This window comes from Trachinotus anak, unplaced genomic scaffold (assembly GCF_046630095.1).
Source record: "Trachinotus anak isolate AG129_WGS33_773 ecotype Australia unplaced genomic scaffold, CSIRO_AGI_Tana_v1 ptg000013l, whole genome shotgun sequence".
Classification (NCBI taxonomy): domain Eukaryota; kingdom Metazoa; phylum Chordata; class Actinopteri; order Carangiformes; family Carangidae; genus Trachinotus; species Trachinotus anak.
Genome location: NW_027273864.1, coordinates 11,877,809 through 11,898,659, shown reverse-complemented (window position 1 = coordinate 11,898,659; position 20,851 = coordinate 11,877,809). Strand labels below are relative to the sequence as shown.

The 20,851-nt window shown below is 40.5% G+C and overlaps 1 protein-coding gene across 1 annotated transcript; it reads left to right on the top strand.

Moving 5' to 3' along the window:
* The first annotated feature begins 13,820 nt into the window (after nt 1-13,820).
* Nucleotides 13,821-20,779, top strand: ddx19b (DEAD-box helicase 19b). The gene is made up of 12 exons (XM_071493241.1): nt 13,821-14,035; nt 14,483-14,522; nt 14,623-14,712; nt 14,857-14,992; nt 15,270-15,362; nt 15,577-15,679; nt 15,889-16,003; nt 16,139-16,316; nt 16,573-16,810; nt 17,209-17,371; nt 18,111-18,302; nt 18,570-20,779. Exons 1-12 carry the CDS (start codon nt 13,979-13,981, stop codon nt 18,629-18,631), a joined length of 1,467 nt encoding a protein of 488 aa, XP_071349342.1. The 5' UTR covers nt 13,821-13,978; the 3' UTR covers nt 18,632-20,779.
* The last annotated feature ends 72 nt before the right edge of the window (nt 20,780-20,851 follow it).

Sequence of the window (20,851 nt, the reverse complement as noted above, 5' to 3'; positions counted from 1 at the left end):
ATGGTAACAGATGCACCTTGCACTCGATGGGTGCTGCGGTGGGTTTCGGTGCAGAATAGTCTTCCCTGAGCCTCGGCTTGATACCATCGCTATCTTTAATGGAATGTTCTCCATTCTCTTATCTCTGCCCTCTTCTCTCAAGACCCCCTATTCACTCAGTGGCGTGACCGCATTATCCTGCCAAAATAGTCCCTTCTTCCAAGACGGCAGTCAACCATGACGATGGCAGCTACTGCAGTAACAGCCTATCCCCTCACACAGGATGAGAGGATGTTACATTCAGGGAGTAATGCTTTATTATTGTCTGGCTGATGGATCCTTTCATTCAAAATATTACAGTGAAAGCCTCGTATGACTGGACTAAGTTTAGCTATGATCAGTCTCAACACAAGGTCACGTATTATACCTATACAGTCAAACCTGTAGGACTTAACCAGTAATATGCTGCTGTAAAGATTGAAGAGGAGCCACATTACAATAGTCCTGCTGAAATTACCAGTTTGGTAAAGCTCATAATGTCCAGGTGTCCGTTTTGAGACTGTTATCTGTCGTGCACACAGCTGCGCATTAAGTGTCATTTAAAGGTGCACTGTTATTTGCTTTGTCTCTTTTCCTGTATTTGGCATTACATCCCCCTGATGTTTGAAACTTTCCTCCTTCCCACATTACATAATTTTGCAGTGATTGCAACACGAACAGCAGCAATCCAGGCAGTGAGAAACCTGTAGTAAATCACAACTACAAATGCAGCAACACATGTGACTCACAGAATACTGACTACCAGCATGTGTTTGCTTTAGCAGAGGCTTGAAAGGAAGAGACAACATAAGGCAACCAACAGATTCACCATCTGAATTGCTGAATTGCAGGTGCATCAGTCACAAACACTGCAAAATTACACTGCGTAATCCTAATAATCATAACAAGCAAGCACAGAAGAAAGAAAAAGTGCATTAAGGAGGCAGCAGGTGTGAACACACAAACACTGACACTAAATAGGATCGTTTCATAACAATGCCTCAAACTGACCACCAAGCTCAAACAGCACCTCTGACTCTCTCAACAAAAATGATTAAGGTTATGAGCTTCACCAATGTGCAGTATTATAAGATATCAAGATTTTTCTCAAGCAGTTTGAATGACTTGACTGATGCAGTAATTCAGTTTTCCAATATTAAACTCTCATTTTGTTTAATAAAAAGAGAATCAGTTAGTGCCACCCTACTCTAATACAAGGAAAATATACAGTATAATTGTAGAGCAACTGATCAATAACTATAACATTATATCACAGTATACACCCTTTAGAAATAATTGCCTAGATTTTAAACTCAGCAGTAAAGTCAATCGTTGTATTCATATCTGTGAAAATCATATACAGGAGTGTGGAGTTTATCAAATGACTTCCTGATCTGTTAGGACACATTTACCACATCTCTTTGGGAGGAGCTCAGACTTTATAGTGTGCATGGTCACTGTGTGCTTCTTTTTTTGCTGTTGGTCTCATCCAGCCACAATCTGTGATGTAAAGTTTGTATGTGAGTCCTGGTCCAGAATCCTGGTATTTATCAGGTAATCAAGATAACATATATTCATCTTATATAACTAACACGTATTCTCGTTGAAGCATATAGACTTGTCTCAAATGCAGATTATTAGTTTATCACACACCCTCAATGGTACAGCCTTAGACTGTAGTCCTAATGCTGTTATCACTGAGATGCAGCAGATGCTGCTCACCTCAGGCTGGCCAGATAAGTTCAAATTCAAGCACACACTTGGGCTGGGTGGCCATCGTTGCTGGAAGAGGCTCAAAATTACACTTTACAATGAATTAATACTCCATTAATGTAATGGGAAGCTTTTTATCAACCAGTCACGATTTATATAATATTGTGGCAAATGGGTTTTGTGTTGAGGACTGATTAGAGGCTAATCACTGGTGCTGTGAAAGGGGGCTGGCATAAGTCAAGAACAGGTTACATAAGCTCTGACAGGTGTAGAGAAAGTGGAAGAACGAAGAGGAGCAACATGAAGGTATGAAGGAGAAAGAAACATTCATGGGAGAAAGAGAGGGAGGAGAGCATTCATAGATCACTGACCCCAGGAGGAAAACCGCACCCTTCAAACTGAAGCTGCACACTCTCGCTCTCTCTCTCTCTCTCTCTCTCTCTCTCTCTCTCTCTCACATACACACACACACACACACACACACACACACACACAGTCCTGACTGTTATCCCAGGGAAAAACCCAGTGCTAGCCTCTCCTCTGGACTCCTGAATCTGACCTTTGCGTCGTCAAAGGGAAATACCCGCAGTGACCTCACATGCTGAAGCACTCACTGGGAAAATCACCTCCTCTTTTTCTTGGCGCGTATCAATGGGCTTTATATGATGCAGTCATAGAAGATGTGTGGCATGCAAATGGCTGTGTGAACATTTGCATGTCATTCCACTTCATGTGTGCATATGTTGGTGTATTTACTCAGATCTTTGCTACTTTTGTGTCCATGAGTCTGTATGGGTGTGTGTGTGTGTGTGTGGGTGTGGTGGTAAAGCTCAATTGGCATTGGGATCAGGTATTCTCTTGTGATTGAGACCCTGCTGGGAATTCACAAGCAAGGACGACTGCTGATAAGAGGGGAAAAGGAAAATGCAGTCCTGGTCAGAAAAACTAAATACATTTCCCTTTAGACACCACACCAGAATATTCTGTCTGCTCCTGAGTAAGGTTTTATGTCAATTTTTTTTTTCTTGGGGGGGGGGGCTGAATCTGATTATTTGACCAAAGAACAACCCTGCCTATGATATGATGATAAAACGCACTTTGGTTGCAGCTAAATCGTGATTGCAGATGACGTCAATCTCTCAAGCAAGTTCTCTCTCAGATATCATTCCAGCTTTTTACTCATCTCCAAAAGCCCTGAATCGCACCCATATTCTGGCACGGTGGACACTGTCCTCATGAATTGCTCTTGTCTGAATTAGGGCTAAGAGTTAAGGTTTAACAGATGGGAGTGTCAGGTCAGAGTGATAAAAATGGACAAACAGCCAAAAAGACATAGATGGAAGGACCTCTCCGCATTGACATTAAACACTCTTTCCAAGGAAAGTGAGGAGAGCTGGAAGAGGGAAGGGAGGAGGGAAGAGGAAGGACGGCAGGCAGGCAGGCAGATCGGAAGAGAGTGGGAGAGTGGCACGAGAGGGAGATGAGGAGATAAGAGAGATGGAGAGCCAGGAGAGAAGGAGGAAAAGAGAGGGATAAACAAAAGTGAGAGTAGAGGAAGAGAGAGGAAGAGAGACAGAGGCTCAATATGACGAAATGAATGCCAGGGAGAAACAGTTCAGACCCACCAGATGGTTACTATAGCAACCACATCCCCAGTCTCTCTCTTCCTCTCCCTCTCTGTCTCTCGCTCTCTACCTAGTTGCTTTGTTGCTGCTTTAAGTCTGTGGAGGGAAACCAACGGCTGAGAGAGACAGCTTTTTTACATTTTGGTGCAGTGGCATCGTAAAGCCTCATGACCAACTTTACATACTTGTGTTCCTACTTGTGTACATTCAGTATGATGTTATTCCTTGCTCTCTGCCTGTGTTGTCGACAGCTGATTTCCGAAGAACGCACCGTGCCAATTGGTGCAGTTTTTTTTTTTTCCCCCACAAAAGCTTATGTATGTTTAAGTGTTTGGAATGATTAGCCATGCGTTAGGGCGCAGTGCACCACCAAGGGGTCATGAACAGTTCAAGGAAGAGTCTCTTGTGACCCTCAGAAATGCCTTGTTTTACCTTTGACCCCAGCACACAGGCATCTACTGCACATACAAATGTGTAGGGTTTGTATTGTGAGGTGTGTGTTGCTGTAAACATTGCAGACAGATTGAGATGCTTTAAGCGTTCTCCTCAAGCTCAGCAGCAGTGCACTACAGTTTCATACACAGAATGGGCATCAGATGTCTCCATCGAGATCGTTTTCGCCCCTGCTATGAGCAAAACCTCCATTATACACACACACACACACACAAACACACACACACATACACACACACACACACACAAGCATTTGCATGCTCACAAGCCTAGCACCATGAATGCATGCCCTGCACACACTTGCACGCACAGACACCAGCCGGGAAATATCCAAACTGGGATACACAACAAAGGGACGTGCTCGTGGGCCCCCCCAGCTAATCTCATGCATGGAGATAAATTTCAAAACAGAACAAAATGGTGGGCCATCTCTTGGTGGCAGAGTGGGTCTCTGCAGGGCCCCTGGGGCAGGATGGCATGTAACTGTGTACGCGTGCCTCCTGAATAAAAGATGCTGACCTAGATGGAAATCCGCCATTGGTCACTTAATTTGTCCTACATGTGTGATTGGCTCATGCCCAAACATAGAATATAGCTATCCAATCAACAGAGAGCGGAGGTGGTCATGTATGTGAGGAAAATGTTGCTGAAATGTGGCAAACTTTTATTCACAGGTTTGCACAGAAACAGATAGATAATTTGATAAAAGAAATGCATTTAAATGAACATTCAGGATGTGCTTGAAACTATATTGTATACATTGTTAATGTATCACAGTTGCATCAATTTACCAGGCGAACAATTTGTCCTTGTTCTTCGTATCAGTGTCTTTGTAGTGTGTATGTTTTTGTCTCCCAGGCCCCCCACCCCCCATAAAAAGCCAAATTCTTTTACCTCTGGGGGCTTTATCCTGCAGACTTCTTCAAAGACAGAATTATAAAAGAAAACATGAGAAGGATTTTTAGTTGCTCCATCATCAACCAACATTACACAGTTCACTGATGCAGATTGGATTCATGCATTGTGCCAGCTCCGGACCACGTGGGACTAAACATAGTACATATGTCTGCAGGTCTGTGAGCATGAATGAGCCCGACTGAAAGGGTGTTTTGTATCAACACTGTACTGAACCCTTGTACATTATTGATATGCAATTTGACTGCCCGCCATCAATAAATTATTAAGGAATTGAAAATTGTTGAGCCGGGGCTTGACAGCCTTGAAGCTCTTTGGCCCCAGTAGATGAATGAACGCAGCTGCGTGATTGTCAATGACTGTTGAACTCCAAACTGCATGAGTGAACGAACAGTCTGCATAATCTTTTTTTTTTTTTCAGGTTTTTCAAAGAACTCAGGGCTATTTATCTCCCACCACGTGTTATGTAATAATCCAGCTGTTTACTGATTAGATTGGTTGGGTTTAGTGATAGCCAGGTCTTCCCTGGAGAAAGGAGGAGGGAGGGTGGATCCAGATGCTTGTGGTTGCCTGGCCAACCTTGGGACCGACACTGTGTTAGATCCTGGAGACTCAGCCCAATATCCAGATTCTTCCATCTACCTTAGTGCTTAGTCCAACCACATAAACTGATCTTTAGCATCAGTCACATGAAACATTATGAGGCTCTTACTGGTGAAATATTCAAATGAATCACTGATATATTTCTTTTGAGTAAACATTTGGTCAAACATGACGCAATACCAAACCCTCACATTTGACACTCACAGACAGAGTTAAGTCCAACAGGTGGGTCCAAAACTTCAAAGCAATTATAACCTATCAAAGAAATAGAAATCAAAGTTTATAACAATGCTCCTCAAGTAACCACACTAAAATAAACTACTAATCAGTTGAAAATAATTATTTTAACCTTTCGGTAGGACAGTGTACAGCATCTCTGTGACCCATGTCCAACCTTTCATCCTGTGGACTGACGTTATAAACAGATGTTGGTCTGATCATTTACTGGTTTTGACAGGTAAAAAGTCTTTTTAGGGTTTATAGGCTATGCCCTAGTGTTGATGTGTTAAACCAGAACCAGAGAATATATTTCCAGAATGTCACATTAAGAACTTTGTTTATACTTAAAGTATAAAGTATAAGTCATGGACAGATTTCCCAAACAGAGACTAAGTTTAGTCTTCCATTATTCTCTTAACGTCCAGTTTTCCCCTTTTATTTTCCTCTTAGACTCAAGGTTTAAGAAAGCATCTTATTCCACTCTGTCTATCACATTTTCCAGCTCTTTATTGAGGCTATGTGACGTTTACAGAATTATATATTTAAACTACTACTACTAAACAATATGCATTTTTTTATGCCTGACATATTCTGCATCTTTGAAAACTTTGGATTCTCTGTTAGAATTAAATTGGTAAGTAACTTGAATAGACTTATAAAGACCAATGGTTTTATATTTCAATTATAGAAGTAATGTTAGGTCATAACAATAGCTGTGTCCAGGAAAAGTGACCTGTTGTCTTATACAACACATTAAACTGAAAATCAGTTTGGAGAATTGAAGAATTAAACAAATATAAGTTACAAATAATGTGTGATAAGAAATAAAAGTAATTCAAGTGAATCTAAAAAAAAAACAACTACAAAAAACATACAACTATAACGATTATTACAGATCTGAGCAGCTTTTACTTTATCAAACACACAGTACTTTGTAAAACAGTCAGGCCTGTAATATAAAGGTTAGAGTTCTGACTCTGACAACAGCAAGCCGCTCTATCCACATTGAAATTCCTTGGTGATGTCCACTCTGCACCATCAGCCTCTCTGGCTAAGCCTCAGGAATACCAACCAGCTGTCAGCCCCTTACTCCCTCTCTCTCTCTCTCTCCTTCTTACCCTCTCTCATACTATCTCACTTTCTCCGTCTCTCTCTCTGTGTGCGCTCTCTTGTTGACAGGAAACAAGTGCTGCATCACCATTTTAATTCTGGCGTGGGTGTGCAGGTTCTGTATGTTTTTTTTCTTTTTGTCTTGCTAGAGATGCATGGAGCAACCAGGGAGGAATCAGCACAGAGCAAAGAATCAGGGGTATGAATCTTAATGACTCCTACCAGAAGAAAGTAGGGAGAAGAGGTCTAGGGAGAATCCACCCTTAATCTCCCTCTTTCCCCGTCTGCTTGTCTTTCTCTCTCCTATGGACCCGTGCACACAGCTTGTTCGTGTTTACAGGATTTGTCTCCCTTTGATTCTGATTAATTAGCTGATGATGGACAACCAAAGACCTGAATTCTGCCATGTTAAAGACAAAGGGAACAAGACAGAGGAGACAGACTCCTATTGCTGCATAGTTTTACACACAGGTTTGCCATCACTACATAGTGGTAGTGCCATAGCCAGGTCTTGTAATGGAAGCATATTGGTAACCATTTTGAAAAGGATGCATGTACTGATTACATTTCTGACTATTAGACCCCTGAATATCATTCAGCCTGCACAGAGCCCTGGCCTCAACCCCATCCAACATGTTTGGAATTAACTTGTACACCAATTGGAAGCCAGGCCCTATTACCCAGCCTCAGAGGACCTTACTAATGTTCTTGTGGCTGATTGGCTACAAATTCCTGCAGTCAGGTTCCAAAATCTTGTGGAGAGCTCTCTCAGAGGACTGGAGGCTGTAATAGCAACATATTAATGCCCATGGTTTTGAAATATGATGTTAAGGACTTGCAAATAATGATTGGTTTTCTTTTTGATTAATCTGCAGATTATTTTCTCCATTAATCATTTTGTCTATAAAATGTCGGAAAATAGTGAAAAGAAAATGATGAAAGTGTCCTTTCACTTTATTATCATGTATCACCAAAAAAAACATTAAATCCCTTTTCTGTTTAAAAGATGACTAAAATTATTAATCATTTATCAAAATAGGTGGCTAGGGCTAATCGATTAACTGACTAATCATTGCAGGTGTAATTATGTTGTTTGAGTGTCCATTCACTTGTAGTGTGTTGCCAATCCTACCACAGTAATAGGAAGAGACGCTGACCACAACACATCTACAAATCTTTAGTAATCCATCACACAATATCTAAACCAACATATTTCTAATGTCATTTCAACTACTCCTTCAACCTCATGTCCTCCCACAACTGCAGTTAATCAGATTAACCTGCACCATCAATATTTTTCTATGAACAATGGGTCAAAGGACTATGTGTAATGTGAAAGGGGTCACTCATAGGGACAAAACCACAAAGAATAATCAGTGGTTTAGTATCTTTGAGCTCACTGTTTTGATTTTGTGGCCCACAACTACTGTTTTGCTTCACTCTCACATTCAGCCACAGCTGACAGCTGTTTTCAGCTGACAGAAATGGCTAACAGAAAAAGTTAGCAACTAGCTGATGAACATAGTAGAGTATTTAGCAGCTGGTGAATCTGATGATTTTTTCAGGTGTTAGTGAAGAGCTAGAAGGAATGCGTGAATACTGGGCTCCAGAAACATGACTCTAAATAAATGCTCATGCTGCTAATGTCCGGTGGATATGTAAATCAGTAACTTAATGTTGCTTTCAAAATGCTACCATTCTGCACCAGCCCACCAGTCAATACAGAGAACCCACCTCACCTGTCCCAGCCCCAGTATGAGCTACGCTCACTTTCTACCATTATGTCTGCTTGGCTGTTGCCCGAGTTGTCAAAGCCTGTAACAACTGGTATCACCAGGCAAGATCTCAAATGCATTACTAAGAGACAAAAACAAGGGTTCCAAAAAACTCAAGGTCTTTTTTGGAAAAAATATAGTTCAGTACATAGGCAGACAAATCAAAAAGGGCTAGACTGTGGCAAAGTCAAAAAGTTAACAAAGAAGTCACACAAGGACTAGGAAAAGCTGGAACACTTGTCACAGAGACCGAAGACGAACTGACACAGAGAGAAGGGAGCATAGAGAGACTTGGAGATGGGAGACAATGAGACACAGGTGCAACAAATGAGGGGCGAGGCAGACAATCAGAGTTGGGAAGCACATGGTGGCAGAAAGTGAGGATCTGAAAAGAAAGGAAAAGGTGAGTGACCAAAAGAATAAAGCAGGAAATACTTCAAAACTAAATGGAAAGAAGAAAAGATGATCTATGATGCAGTGTGGGATATGACATCTATCTTTTGCTTGTCTGTACTTGTTTTGCCTTCATACCAGTCTGTTGTCTATGTTCCTGTCTTTCAGCCTTTATTGAAAGTATTAGCATACTATCATTTGTGGTTGGCTAATCACAGAGGGTAAGGATGGATTTCATTTATTCACTTATTGTCTCTAAGTAGTCATTTCTATTAAAGGTTCTATAAACGATCATCACTGCCACTAGATGTCGTACTACACCACCAGCATCTCAGACCAAGGTCACTAATGAAAACAGACACGTAACATCATGTACCTTTCAAGTCACTTACACATTTAGGGGGAGAAAGGCCAGTTTGGAGTCAAGCTGGAGCCCTTTAGCACTTCGTAGGGTTCTCTTTCTCGGTAAAGCCAATCCAGAATTGGACTGGGAAAGAAATTCAGCCTTGGGCTTATCCGCTGAGACGGGTCGCACGAATGATGCTGACAGTGCCGTTAAAGACACTGAAGGAGCTGGTAAAAACACTGACTGAGTAAAGACGCTGACAGAGCCAGTAAAAACTTTACAGCTGACCAGGATGTGAACAGGTAGTCCCAATGGCCAGTCTGCTTGTGCTCTGCTCTTATCTCTTTCTTTGTTGGAGGCCTGTTCAGCCAAAAAATGGTTTCTTTAGGGGGAAATTCTGGAAGGTCGGTCTCACCTAATTGTGTTTTCTTCACTGTGCCATTTCACCTGTGGACTCACATGTGCTAACATGAACATTTACAAGCACTAACATGCACACACTACCAGACCGGCTTCTAAATAAAATTAAACAGCCAGCTGGTAATTATTAATTACACACAATCATTCAAGCAACTACTTTTACAATCGCCTCCAAACTAAAAGCCCACCTAACCACTGGTGAACTGCTTGTTCACCCTTTCACAGTTCATAACCGCCTTTGTGCGGTCTATGAATGAACAACTGTAATACTGTAAAAGTAATATTTGATATTTATGTCATACCACTGAGCTGGACTGGACTGGACTGGATCCCACATGGGAGTACATGACACATGATAATACCACAGAGAAAAATATGACTTCCGGCAGTTGACATTTATGTTCCAATGAAAAATGAATCATTGCTGTGTACCACATATTTAGCATGTTACAAAAGAAAGTTAAAAAAAAAAAGTATAAAAACAAGAAGAAGGAAAGTAAAACATTTTGTGCAAAACAGAAGAGAGACATACAAAATATGGCTGCCTGTGAAACACATTTGTGTCAATGCATTGATCAGATTAGCTGCAAAAATCTCTTAAGAGTCTCCCATGAAAAACAAATAGTAATTATCAATGCCAACATAATGTCCAGTTTTCAGATGAAGTGCTTAAAGTTGGGAACATCTATTCTCTTTTGATATAAAAAAAAAGGCAAAAACTGTCTCAAGGGTTTAAATATCCCATAACTCATGAATATTTGGAGACAAATGTTTTACCTTCTGTACCTCTTCTCTTTACATTATTATCCAACAATGCTTTTATTTTTTTTATTTCATATTTATTTTATTTTTAACCATTCACAGATCATCTTTTAAGGACGCAGGTTCAAGCTCCAGTGTTACCACCTTCATGAAGTGTTACTCTATAAATGTATGGAGAGTATAGGTGAATAGCTGTGCTGCCTACATAAACGGTGACATACAGTATGTGTATGAGCATGGAGTAGTGTTTGAGCGATCTTACATTATGTATTCGTGGGCTGAATGTTTATCTTTCTTCGGATGGTCCACACGGAAAACCGCGACCACTCTACTTTGATATCCTTTCTGTCATATTCAGTGCTTGAAATGAGCCCTTATGTGGCAATACAAAGTCCTTCTCTCTGTCTCTTCCAAATTCTCTGGAGACCTCAAACCTTACTTTTACTCTTTCAGTTGCCATGGATACCTCCAGCAAGGCAGCTGATTGGAGGCAACAATAAACTCAGCTCTTTCAAGCCTTTGACAAATTTGTCTCCAAACTGACGATCTAAGAGACTCCCTATATCTTCTCTCACATGCTGACACACACCCACTAACATATGTGCACACACACATGTAGATAAACTCGGGTTGACGCGCGCACACACACTGTGGCGGTGACCATTGGATGACAGCGGAACGGAGATCAATGTAATCTCCTTCAGCACAATACAAAGCCACTGTCATCATCTATCTATCTATCCCAGTGGACCAGTCGAAATGTGTGAAATCAATTCTGCATTCAATTAAGGAGCAGCCAGTTCGCAGCAGTCTGGCTCCAGAGGTGACCCCGAGTGCTCCTGCATGGTCCTTAGTGAAGGCCTGCTCTGGTTAATAGCCCAGTTTCCACTGAAGCACCAAACTGGGATAGAAGGCTTGTTTGATATGTTGCAGCACTATACCTAACTATCAGGTACATGTGTCATGACTGACATGAAAAGCCTGGCCTGCTGGACTGTTTCTGATGAAGAGCAGAACTCTCAGCTCCGTACTGTACACTTAATGAAATAGTTTGACCTTTTGGGAAATACACTACTTCCATTTCTGGCCCAGAGTTAGGTGAGAAGATTCATACAACTCTCATGTCTGTACATGCTGTCCAAAGGTAACTAAATCAGTGTACCAGCACCTCTAAAGTTCACTAATGAAAATGTTTTATCTTGTTGGTTTCATCCTTACAAAAACCAGAGTGTGAAAACAACACATTTTGGTTTTCAACAGGGTTGTCTGGTGGATGATTTCTTGGCAAGGAGCAATGACTAAAAGGAAGAAAAAGTCCCACACATACAGTAGGCTACCTCTAATAACACCACAAATTGTTATTTTTAGGATCACTGGCACTCTTTGAGTGTCCAATCCCTTATTAAGACATTTTAGAAACAATCAGATATATTGAGTGGATCATTTTTACATTAGCGTGTTTTGGGAAAACAATGTTCAGTCAATTTTATCTAGTACACATGGTTTAGTAATTATGCATCGATTTGTTGTTTCAGCTAAAAGATGCAGGGGTCAAAAATATACATATACAGCTCAACCACTTCAATGATTTACACTGTTAAAGGGATTTTGTTTGATTGGTTTTATCAGCTCCAGCTTCTCTCAGTACTGGTTGTCACTGTTTAAAGATGATGATATGCTGGTTGCATCACAGGAGTTCATTCATGCTTCTGAATTCTTTTTTTGTTTTTGTTTGGTAGCCTTAGTATTTGGGTTATTGCTTCTTATTATTTCAGTAAGACTGTAAATGATGTAGTCATTTTAAATAAGCCTTTGCAATAACAATGATTATTTTCTGAAAACGTGATTAAATAATTTGTACCCAAAACTACTAGCAGTGATCTCAGTGAATGGTTAGTAAAGATATACTCCCAGAAAGTAACGCATGGTTAACAGAGAGGTCTAGTGTGATTTGGTTTGGTGAACAAGGTGAAATAATAGAAAATTGTGTACTTGCAGGACTTGCCTGGCAGGTGTTTTTTTTTTTAATTCCATAAGATGTTTGACTGAATTGTGTGTTTTTGAAGGGAAAGTCACTTTTTCTGAGAATCCACTGAAGTAGCAATGCAGAGCAGATATTATACTGATAAAAATGTAAATTTCAGGTTCAGTGCTGAGATATCTGCTAAATCCCCAAACTATATATTCAGATTCAAGTAAGTTTCTGATAATCAAACAAGCATTGAGATGAGTAATTTGTACAATAATGCTCCATTTACTGCACAGGCATCAGGGCTGCCAATAAGTCTCCAACAGGTTGTGAGCCACCTCACTCTAATGGATCTGATTCAGTACAATACTGTATCACTTAACCTCCAGAACCATCATCTCTTGTTTAGAGCCATCCTTTTTAGACCGTCCTTACAAGCCCCAATTTGACACACACCTGGAGGAAGGGCTAAGGTAGGTTATAAGAGAAGGGTGGGTAATTGTCAGCAGAGAGGCCTTTATCACTCCTTGTCCAACATGTTTCATAGGAAAAAAAAGAATCAGCTAAAACAGCAATAGAGCACAATGTGACAAACTGAAAACATCTTTAAACCTAACACCCAACACAAGTCTGATCTCCAATCTATTCGTTTCAGCACATCTGACAGCTGAAGCTGTCCCCTGGTGGTTACCTACTTCTGGGATGCTGTCCTTTTCCTCAGGGTTCAATTAACCACTCGGGGGCCTTGGGGCAATGGTGCACTGTGTGGCCCATATCAAGTTAACCAAGTTAATATGTGATCATTTGATTTCATTCAGATTTATTTATGAGAATGTAAGGAGTAAGCATAATGACAATTGAAATATCACAGGTATAACAATGAGATTTTCACGTAGGGGCCCTGGGCAAGACAGGGCCTCAGGTACAAATGGAGGAGCCATACTAAGGCCCTTACCAATCCTGTTTATATTGTGTGTTAGGGGTACACATTGCCAAACGGACTGGCAATAAACCAAATTTCTACAAACTAATTGCCACACAGTGAACCTACATGGGGTCTGGGGTCTTGGGGCAGTTGCCCACTTGGTAATCCAGTGTTGCCTGTTCTTCTACACTGCCTGGCCCCTTTGTTTGGATTATAAATACAAAGACCCACAGCATTTCTGTTGTCAGTATGTGTGTGTATGTATGTGTGTGTGTGTGTGTGTGTGTGTGTGTGTGTGTGTGTATTCAGCTTGTGCAATTCTACAGACATGTATATTTGACTAAACGTTTTGGCGCCATCTACAGGTTTAGGAAAGTGGTGTTTCTTGATATTAAGCCACGAATTTGCGGAATTTTAGCAAAATAGTTAGATAGAAGTTATTAAATATATAAAACTAGAATTATTTGTTATAATTTTGAATTAAACAGCCAGTCGTATGTGAGGCATACTTTCTGTAATCCGTGTGGGAACTTCCATTAAACTGGGAACTCTTATCGTTTGGCACTTGCCTTTCTGCCCGGACATGTGAGCAGTTGCACAGGTGCCTAGAATCGGTTTCGGCACGCCATTGTGGAAAATAGTTACTTTCACATTACTGACTCTGCTGTCTGAGCTAGCTTTCCTAGTTGAGTTATCCCGAGTATAATAACCACAGAAGAAACAGTTCCCACGATGGCCACGGACTCCTGGGCTCAGGCAGTGGACGAACAAGAAGCCGCGGCGGAATCGGTAAACCGTTAACTTACGCAACGCCAGCTAACGTGTTGTTAGCCTGTTTAGTTGATGCTCTGGCCTGTTCTGGTACAATGTTAAAGAAAACCATCCGTTCAGCATTATTTTTTGCATTTTGAATTGTATAACGACCATACTACCATTGATAAGACTGGGCCCTGTGGCAGCTCGTCCCAGTAACGTTTTCGTTTACGTTAAAACGAAACTACCGGGTTGTCGGAGCTAACGAAAGTTAGCTAGAGCCGAGATGCTGCGTGCTCAATGAGTTACTAGCTTTAGCACTTAGCTGGCTAACAAATGATGTAAGACGCTTCAAAATAGCTCAACTGGAGGCGTAGTAGTCCTGACTTGGTCCCAGTTTGTACCTTCATGTTCTCTCATGACTTCCATGTGATGGCAAACATCGAGCAACTCTGATAAACTTTCTGATCTTCTTCCTTATAGATCGGTAGCCTTCAAATAAAAGAGAGACCAGAGGAAAATGGTAAGTGCACGACTGAAGGAAATGTAAGATTCAGCAGTCACAAAACCAGCAATCCAAGCAATGTTTCATGGCGTAAATGTAATCTTTTTTAACATTGCAGGCACGGCTGCAAACGCAACAGACTCCAGCAGTGCAGCTGCAAAGTCGGAAGCTGAAGGAGAGAACAAGGCAACAGATGAGGATGATAAAGGTTATACATTTATTATTTATATGCCACAAAAAAAGTCATTCTCTGGTGACATTCTCCATTCTTCTTAATTGAGATGCATGATTGTTTTTTGAGTTCTGGTATTGAAACCTACATTTTTGTTATCCTTTTTTTTTTTTTTTTAAGAGGACAAAGCGGCACAGTCGTTGTTGAACAAGTTGATCCGGAATAATCTTGTCAATAATACCAACCAAGTGGAAGTTCTTCAGAAGGATCCCAACTCTCCTCTCTACTCTGTCAAATCCTTTGAGGAGTTGCGACTGTAAGTATAGCTTACATTTTTCTATTCATCTCTCTTTTCCTACAGTATTTCAGGGGCAATTGATAAAGCAATTAGTCAGTTATCAGTCATGCACAGTATTTATGACTCAAGCATGTAGTAAGAAAGGGTGGTTTAACCAAATTTTTTTTGTCATTGGTAGATCTTTTAAGTTGTTTGTACACCTGCTTTGAAATGTGTATACACAAACGAAGTGTGTATACATCTGTAAAACACTTTGCCGAAGACATGATATTTAACAATTTTCTCCTGTTTGCAGCAAACCTCAGCTGCTTCAGGGCGTGTACGGCATGGGTTTCAACCGGCCATCTAAAATCCAGGAGACTGCCTTACCTATGATGCTGGCTGAACCGTAAGTATCCTTTAAACTGTATGTAAATGTTGTGTCTTCTAACAAAGTATTATATCTCTTAATACTCACTGAAATCTGAAACCTGAAATCTGAAACCTGAATAAGTAATACATAACTTAAAAATTAATTTACACCACTTTGCAGCAGTATAACATACAAGGTGCGAAGGCCAAAATTTTTTTTTGTCTGTGATCTCATATTCTGTTTCCTCTAGTCCACAGAATTTGATTGCTCAGTCGCAGTCAGGAACAGGGAAAACAGCTGCCTTTGTCCTGGCAATGCTTAGCCATGTAGACCCCAACAACAAATACCCACAGGTTAGTATTCTTGAAATCTTAAGTTTCTTAATTGATAAATGTGACTTTGCAATGGAGAAAATCTTACACCTCTCGTACATGCTCTTCTCCTGTTCTCTTTTCTATCTGTCTCATTCTGTATCCCACGAAAAAAAATTATTTCATGTTGACCATTTAAACTAAATGGCCACTTAAGCATTTATCTCATTCATTTTATTTCTCTCCATCAGTGCCTGTGTGTGTCACCCACCTATGAACTGGCACTTCAGACCGGTAAGGTTATCGAGCAGATGGGCAAACACTATCCGGAGGTGAAGCTAGTCTACGCCATCAGAGGAAATAAATGTAAGCCTTCTCTCCTTTTTGTAATGCTGCATGTGCACTGTCATAGACTGAAATGTTCCTGTTGATGCAGACAGACGTGCGCCTGAGAGATTGCATTGTGTGTTGACGAGTGCTTGTTTCTTGTGAATATTCCAGTGCAGCGGGGCTGGAAGCTGCAGGAACAGATAGTTATTGGCACACCTGGTACCATGCTGGACTGGTGCAGTAAATTCAAGTTTATAGACCCCAAGAAGATCAAGGTGTTCGTGCTGGACGAGGCTGACGTCATGATCGCCACACAGGGTCACCAGGACCAGAGCATACGCATCCAGAGGTCAGTTGAAATAAAAATTCTATGAAATGTGAAAAGCTTTACAAAACATCACCATGAATGCTGTAGAAGACATGTATGGTGTTGTGAAACCATGATATTGTCATTAATCTATTCTCATTAATAATCTATAATTTATTTTGTAAGAATTTTTTTTCCAAGCTAAGATTCTATGATGTGCATGTCAAATTTTGACCCCTTTAACCCTTTTTAAATCTGCAGCTTCTGACCTTTTGCTCCTTTCTTCCCCGCCACTCAGGATGCTGCCTAAAAACTGCCAAATGTTGCTGTTCTCAGCCACGTTTGAAGAAACGGTGTGGAACTTCGCCCAGCGCATCGTGCCTGACCCCAACATCATCAAGCTGAAGAGAGAGGAGGAGACATTGGATACTATCAAACAGTACTATGTGCTGTGCAACAGCAAGGAGGAGAAATTCCAAGCCCTCTGTAACATCTATGGAGCCATCACCATCGCTCAGGCCATGATCTTCTGCCATGTGAGCTCACTCAGAAGTTTGACTCTGCTTTTGTTGTTTGTTTTGTTGTTTGTATGAGCTGAGTGCTTTGCTAATTTTGAAAAAGAAATAATTCATGTTTCCACACATGATTTGCATTGAAAGCAACAATTCTCGCTTTGACCTCACAAGTTTTACAGGAGTGAAAATACAGTTTTTTTTTTTACCAGCATGTCCAGTGAACTTGCTGTTCTCTGACTTTTATAGCTTTTTTTCTGTGTCATCCTCATGGGGAAAAAACAAAGAGCACAGGGCCTTTATCAGGGGGGTTTTTACACACTGAATCTTGGTGAAAATTAGCTGCTATTTCTACTTTAGCCTTTTGTTACACAAGTACCGAGTTAGCAGCTACAGCACACCCCTCTCTCTTTGTGATCCAGACAAGAAAGACTGCAGGCTGGCTGGCAGGGGAGCTGTCCAGAGAAGGCCACCAGGTGGCGCTGCTCAGTGGAGAGATGCAGGTGGAGCAAAGGGCTGCTGTCATCGAACGCTTCAGAGATGGCAAGGAGAAGGTCCTGGTTACTACAAATGTTTGTGCTCGAGGTAAGCTCTATATGCTATTAGAACGGAGAGAATAAGCATGATGTGATCCTAACTTTTGCTTTAGCTGTGACATGTACATTCTCCATATTTGATAACAGCTTTGCAGCTTAGACAAATCTTGTCACAAAGGCAGGATGTGTAGCACAGAGAAACATGGATTTAGAGATGAGATGTGGGAAAAGTGGATGTTATTGTCTATTAATTATATTTGACTTAAAAGAAAGGCTACTGTGCTATTTGCTACCGAAAATGCACGATTCTAGCTCCACCTGAACCCAATCTATAACCACAACACCGTGAACATTTCTCTGTGGTGTGGCCACATGGTGTTCCCATTGTAAACCTTAGAGGAAAAATCTAAGCTCTACCTTTTTGCTCCCAGTTTTCCAGTAGTGAATTGGATCTTAAAAGATATTTTCAAAATCTTACAGATGCCTGCTCTTTGCCTGAAATGATGAACCAACATTTAAAATTATTTCCACAGACAATGTCATGTCTACCCATAACATTACCACACGTGTGGTTTGCTCTTTTCTTTGTGTCTGTGCTTCACTGCTTCAGCTTACTGGTGTTGTGGACTTGATGTACAACCAGCAGAGATGAGTCAAGCCGTAGTTCTGTATCTGGAAAACTCAGCACTGTTTGAATGTAGAATTGTTGACCGAATGAAGGACTGAACTGTGTGACTGTACTTATTGTAAATAATAACTGTCTCTCGCCCTGCTTGCTTTACATTCAGGTATTGATGTCGAGCAGGTTTCCGTGGTGATCAACTTTGACTTGCCAGTGGACAAAGACGGTAACCCCGACAACGAGACATACTTGCACAGGATTGGCCGCACAGGTCGATTTGGCAAAAGGGGACTGGCCATCAACATGGTGGACAGCAAGATGAGCATGAACATCCTCAACAGGATCCAGGAGCATTTCAGTAAGTGTGACAGTAGCCACACACACTTTTCTTTCTTCTACACACAAATAAGATCAAGTTTATAGGAATGTGCACTGTCTCTCTGTGGCAGACCATTCATAAAGGGTGGTAGAAGTTATCTCATTGTATAAATACCATATGTATGATTCTTTGTATTAAAAACTATTTATTTGTTTTGGTGAAATGGTTCTTCTTGGGCTGCTGATCCACCATATGTCAACCCTTCTAAATGAGCTGCTCTATGTTCTTTGATTTTTACTTGTACAGATAAAAAAATTGAAAAACTAGACACAGATGATCTGGATGAAATTGAGAAAATCGCCAGCTAAAGAGGAGGGCACGATCGTATGAAGGATGCTGACCCAACTTCCCTTCCCTTCTTCGCTCTCCAAGGACTGTACGCTCCTACAGTGTTTTATGCTTTTATTTTTTTTTAGCCGTCAGAGGAAAGAACAAAACCACAAACACAACGTATGTTTACACGTGGATATGTCTCCTCAGACGAGTGTTTTGTAAGTCTCTGGAACATACCCATTTCACTCTTTGTACTTTTTTGAATAAAGTCTGAGTTTATTGCTGTGTATCGTGATGCTGCAAAAGCAGGCATAGTTGACTCTGTTTTACTGAATACACATTGATTAAAAACACTTTTTGGTGTTGGCTGTAGTGGCGGCATGATACAAGCTATCCTGTTAAAGAGATTCACAAAAACCCTTATAGAGAAATAACAATTTCTATGTGCCACTTTTCTTTAATTTTAAAGAACCAAACTATAACTGAATGTAACCATATCATGTAAACTATTACAGCTTTTATTGTGCTTTTGTTTAATTTACCAAAATCAGTACAAAGGGTGAAGTTGGGTATGCTGCTCCGAGTGGTAGTTTCATCATTAAGATTATGTTATTAAGATGGTGGTGGTTGGGTTTCAAGGGTCTATGCAAACTTATCAACCTGTGATTACTATTATCAAATAGTGTCAACCTGTATTCACATAAGACAAATTAATCCCGAATTAACCTCAGCTTTAGCATCAGGGTGTGTAGTCAAATGCCAAAAAAGGCTGCCTAGAGTGATAATACACTAACTTCAAGTCATGGACATTTAGGTGTTTCTGTGTTTAACCAGTAGCCAACCACACATCTTACACGCGTGTTATTTATGTCATTTTAAAAATTATTATAGCCATTGTCAGGCTTGGCGCAACTGCTGAGCATTAATCATTAGTCTTCTTTTTTTCCTTCATCTGTCTCGTAAAACCTCATTTTAATTCCAAATGTGACCATTAAGGTCTGATGTGATCAGTTTCCCTTTGTGTCTCACTGTCCCACACAATCTTTTCAATCAGGGTCTCCAGTTTGACTTTAGCTCAGCTACATTCTTCACCCAGACTGTGCTGTTACTAAGGATTGTTAGTTTAAAAATATACGCAATGCCTTCCTCAAGTGCATTATATATACATATGATTTTGTTGTTGATATTCTAAGACATCGGGCTTAATATTCTGACTAACACTTGAAATTTTGATTATATATATTGAAATATGGGCGTCTTTAGGATGTGTGAATTATCTTCTTAAAACCAAATGCTGAATTGACTTGAGGACCTATGCCAATCAGATTCACTGTGTTGCTCCAACATGGTCGCATGGATAGGAAACATGTACTTGTGTACATATTTAAAATTTTTAGGTTAAAAAAATAGTATGAATTATTGATACTTCTAAGAAGTGCAAAAACATTCCTCATGAGGTTCAATTTTGACAGACGCAGCACTTCGAATATGGTGAGCCTAAATCAGATAACCTTGCATCAGTGGATGACTGGACAAATTTAAGGAAATGATGTGATGTCTGGTGTATTTGATCAATGCGCTGGAACATTAAGGACAGTGATTGGTCAGTCTGAACCTTCTACAAACCTCATCTGGCTCCCACTGGCACAGAGAAGACTGCCAGTGGTAGTCCGGTTTTAATGGACTGTTTACGGACAACTTGCTGAAAATCACTCAACTCAGTGAGCAGATGCAGCCAAATTAGAAGCAAGTGAACGTGCTGAAAGTCCACGAGAACAGTCTGTGAAGACTTCTGGCTAAAGAAGCAGTGTATGCAGTTTTATTTGGACATTTGGATGTATACATTTTCAGCGAGAGTGTGTGCACTTTGTTGATCCATAATGTTATACCACTGTATGAGAGCCATGGACACACAAAGCAGTTTTGGCTATAGAACTTAACACTCTTCTCCACATGTTGTATACCTTGTTTGATAATTGTGAGAACCTACAAAACCCAGTTCATACATGTATACATAGGAGTAATGCTGCCTAACCAGGCTTAAAGCAAGTTGTCTGTTGTAACCAGAAGGTAATGTGTAGACACTGATAGGTTCAAGGTGTGTGGTATTCTGTAGCTGAGCTGCGTTCATGGACACAGTTATGTATTCTTAATATGTTGAATTAAAGGATCATATAGATGTCCATCTGTATGTAGTCTAATGCTTATTTGTGGAAATGTACTAGGGGCCACTGCTGTGTTTTGTAAAAAAAAAA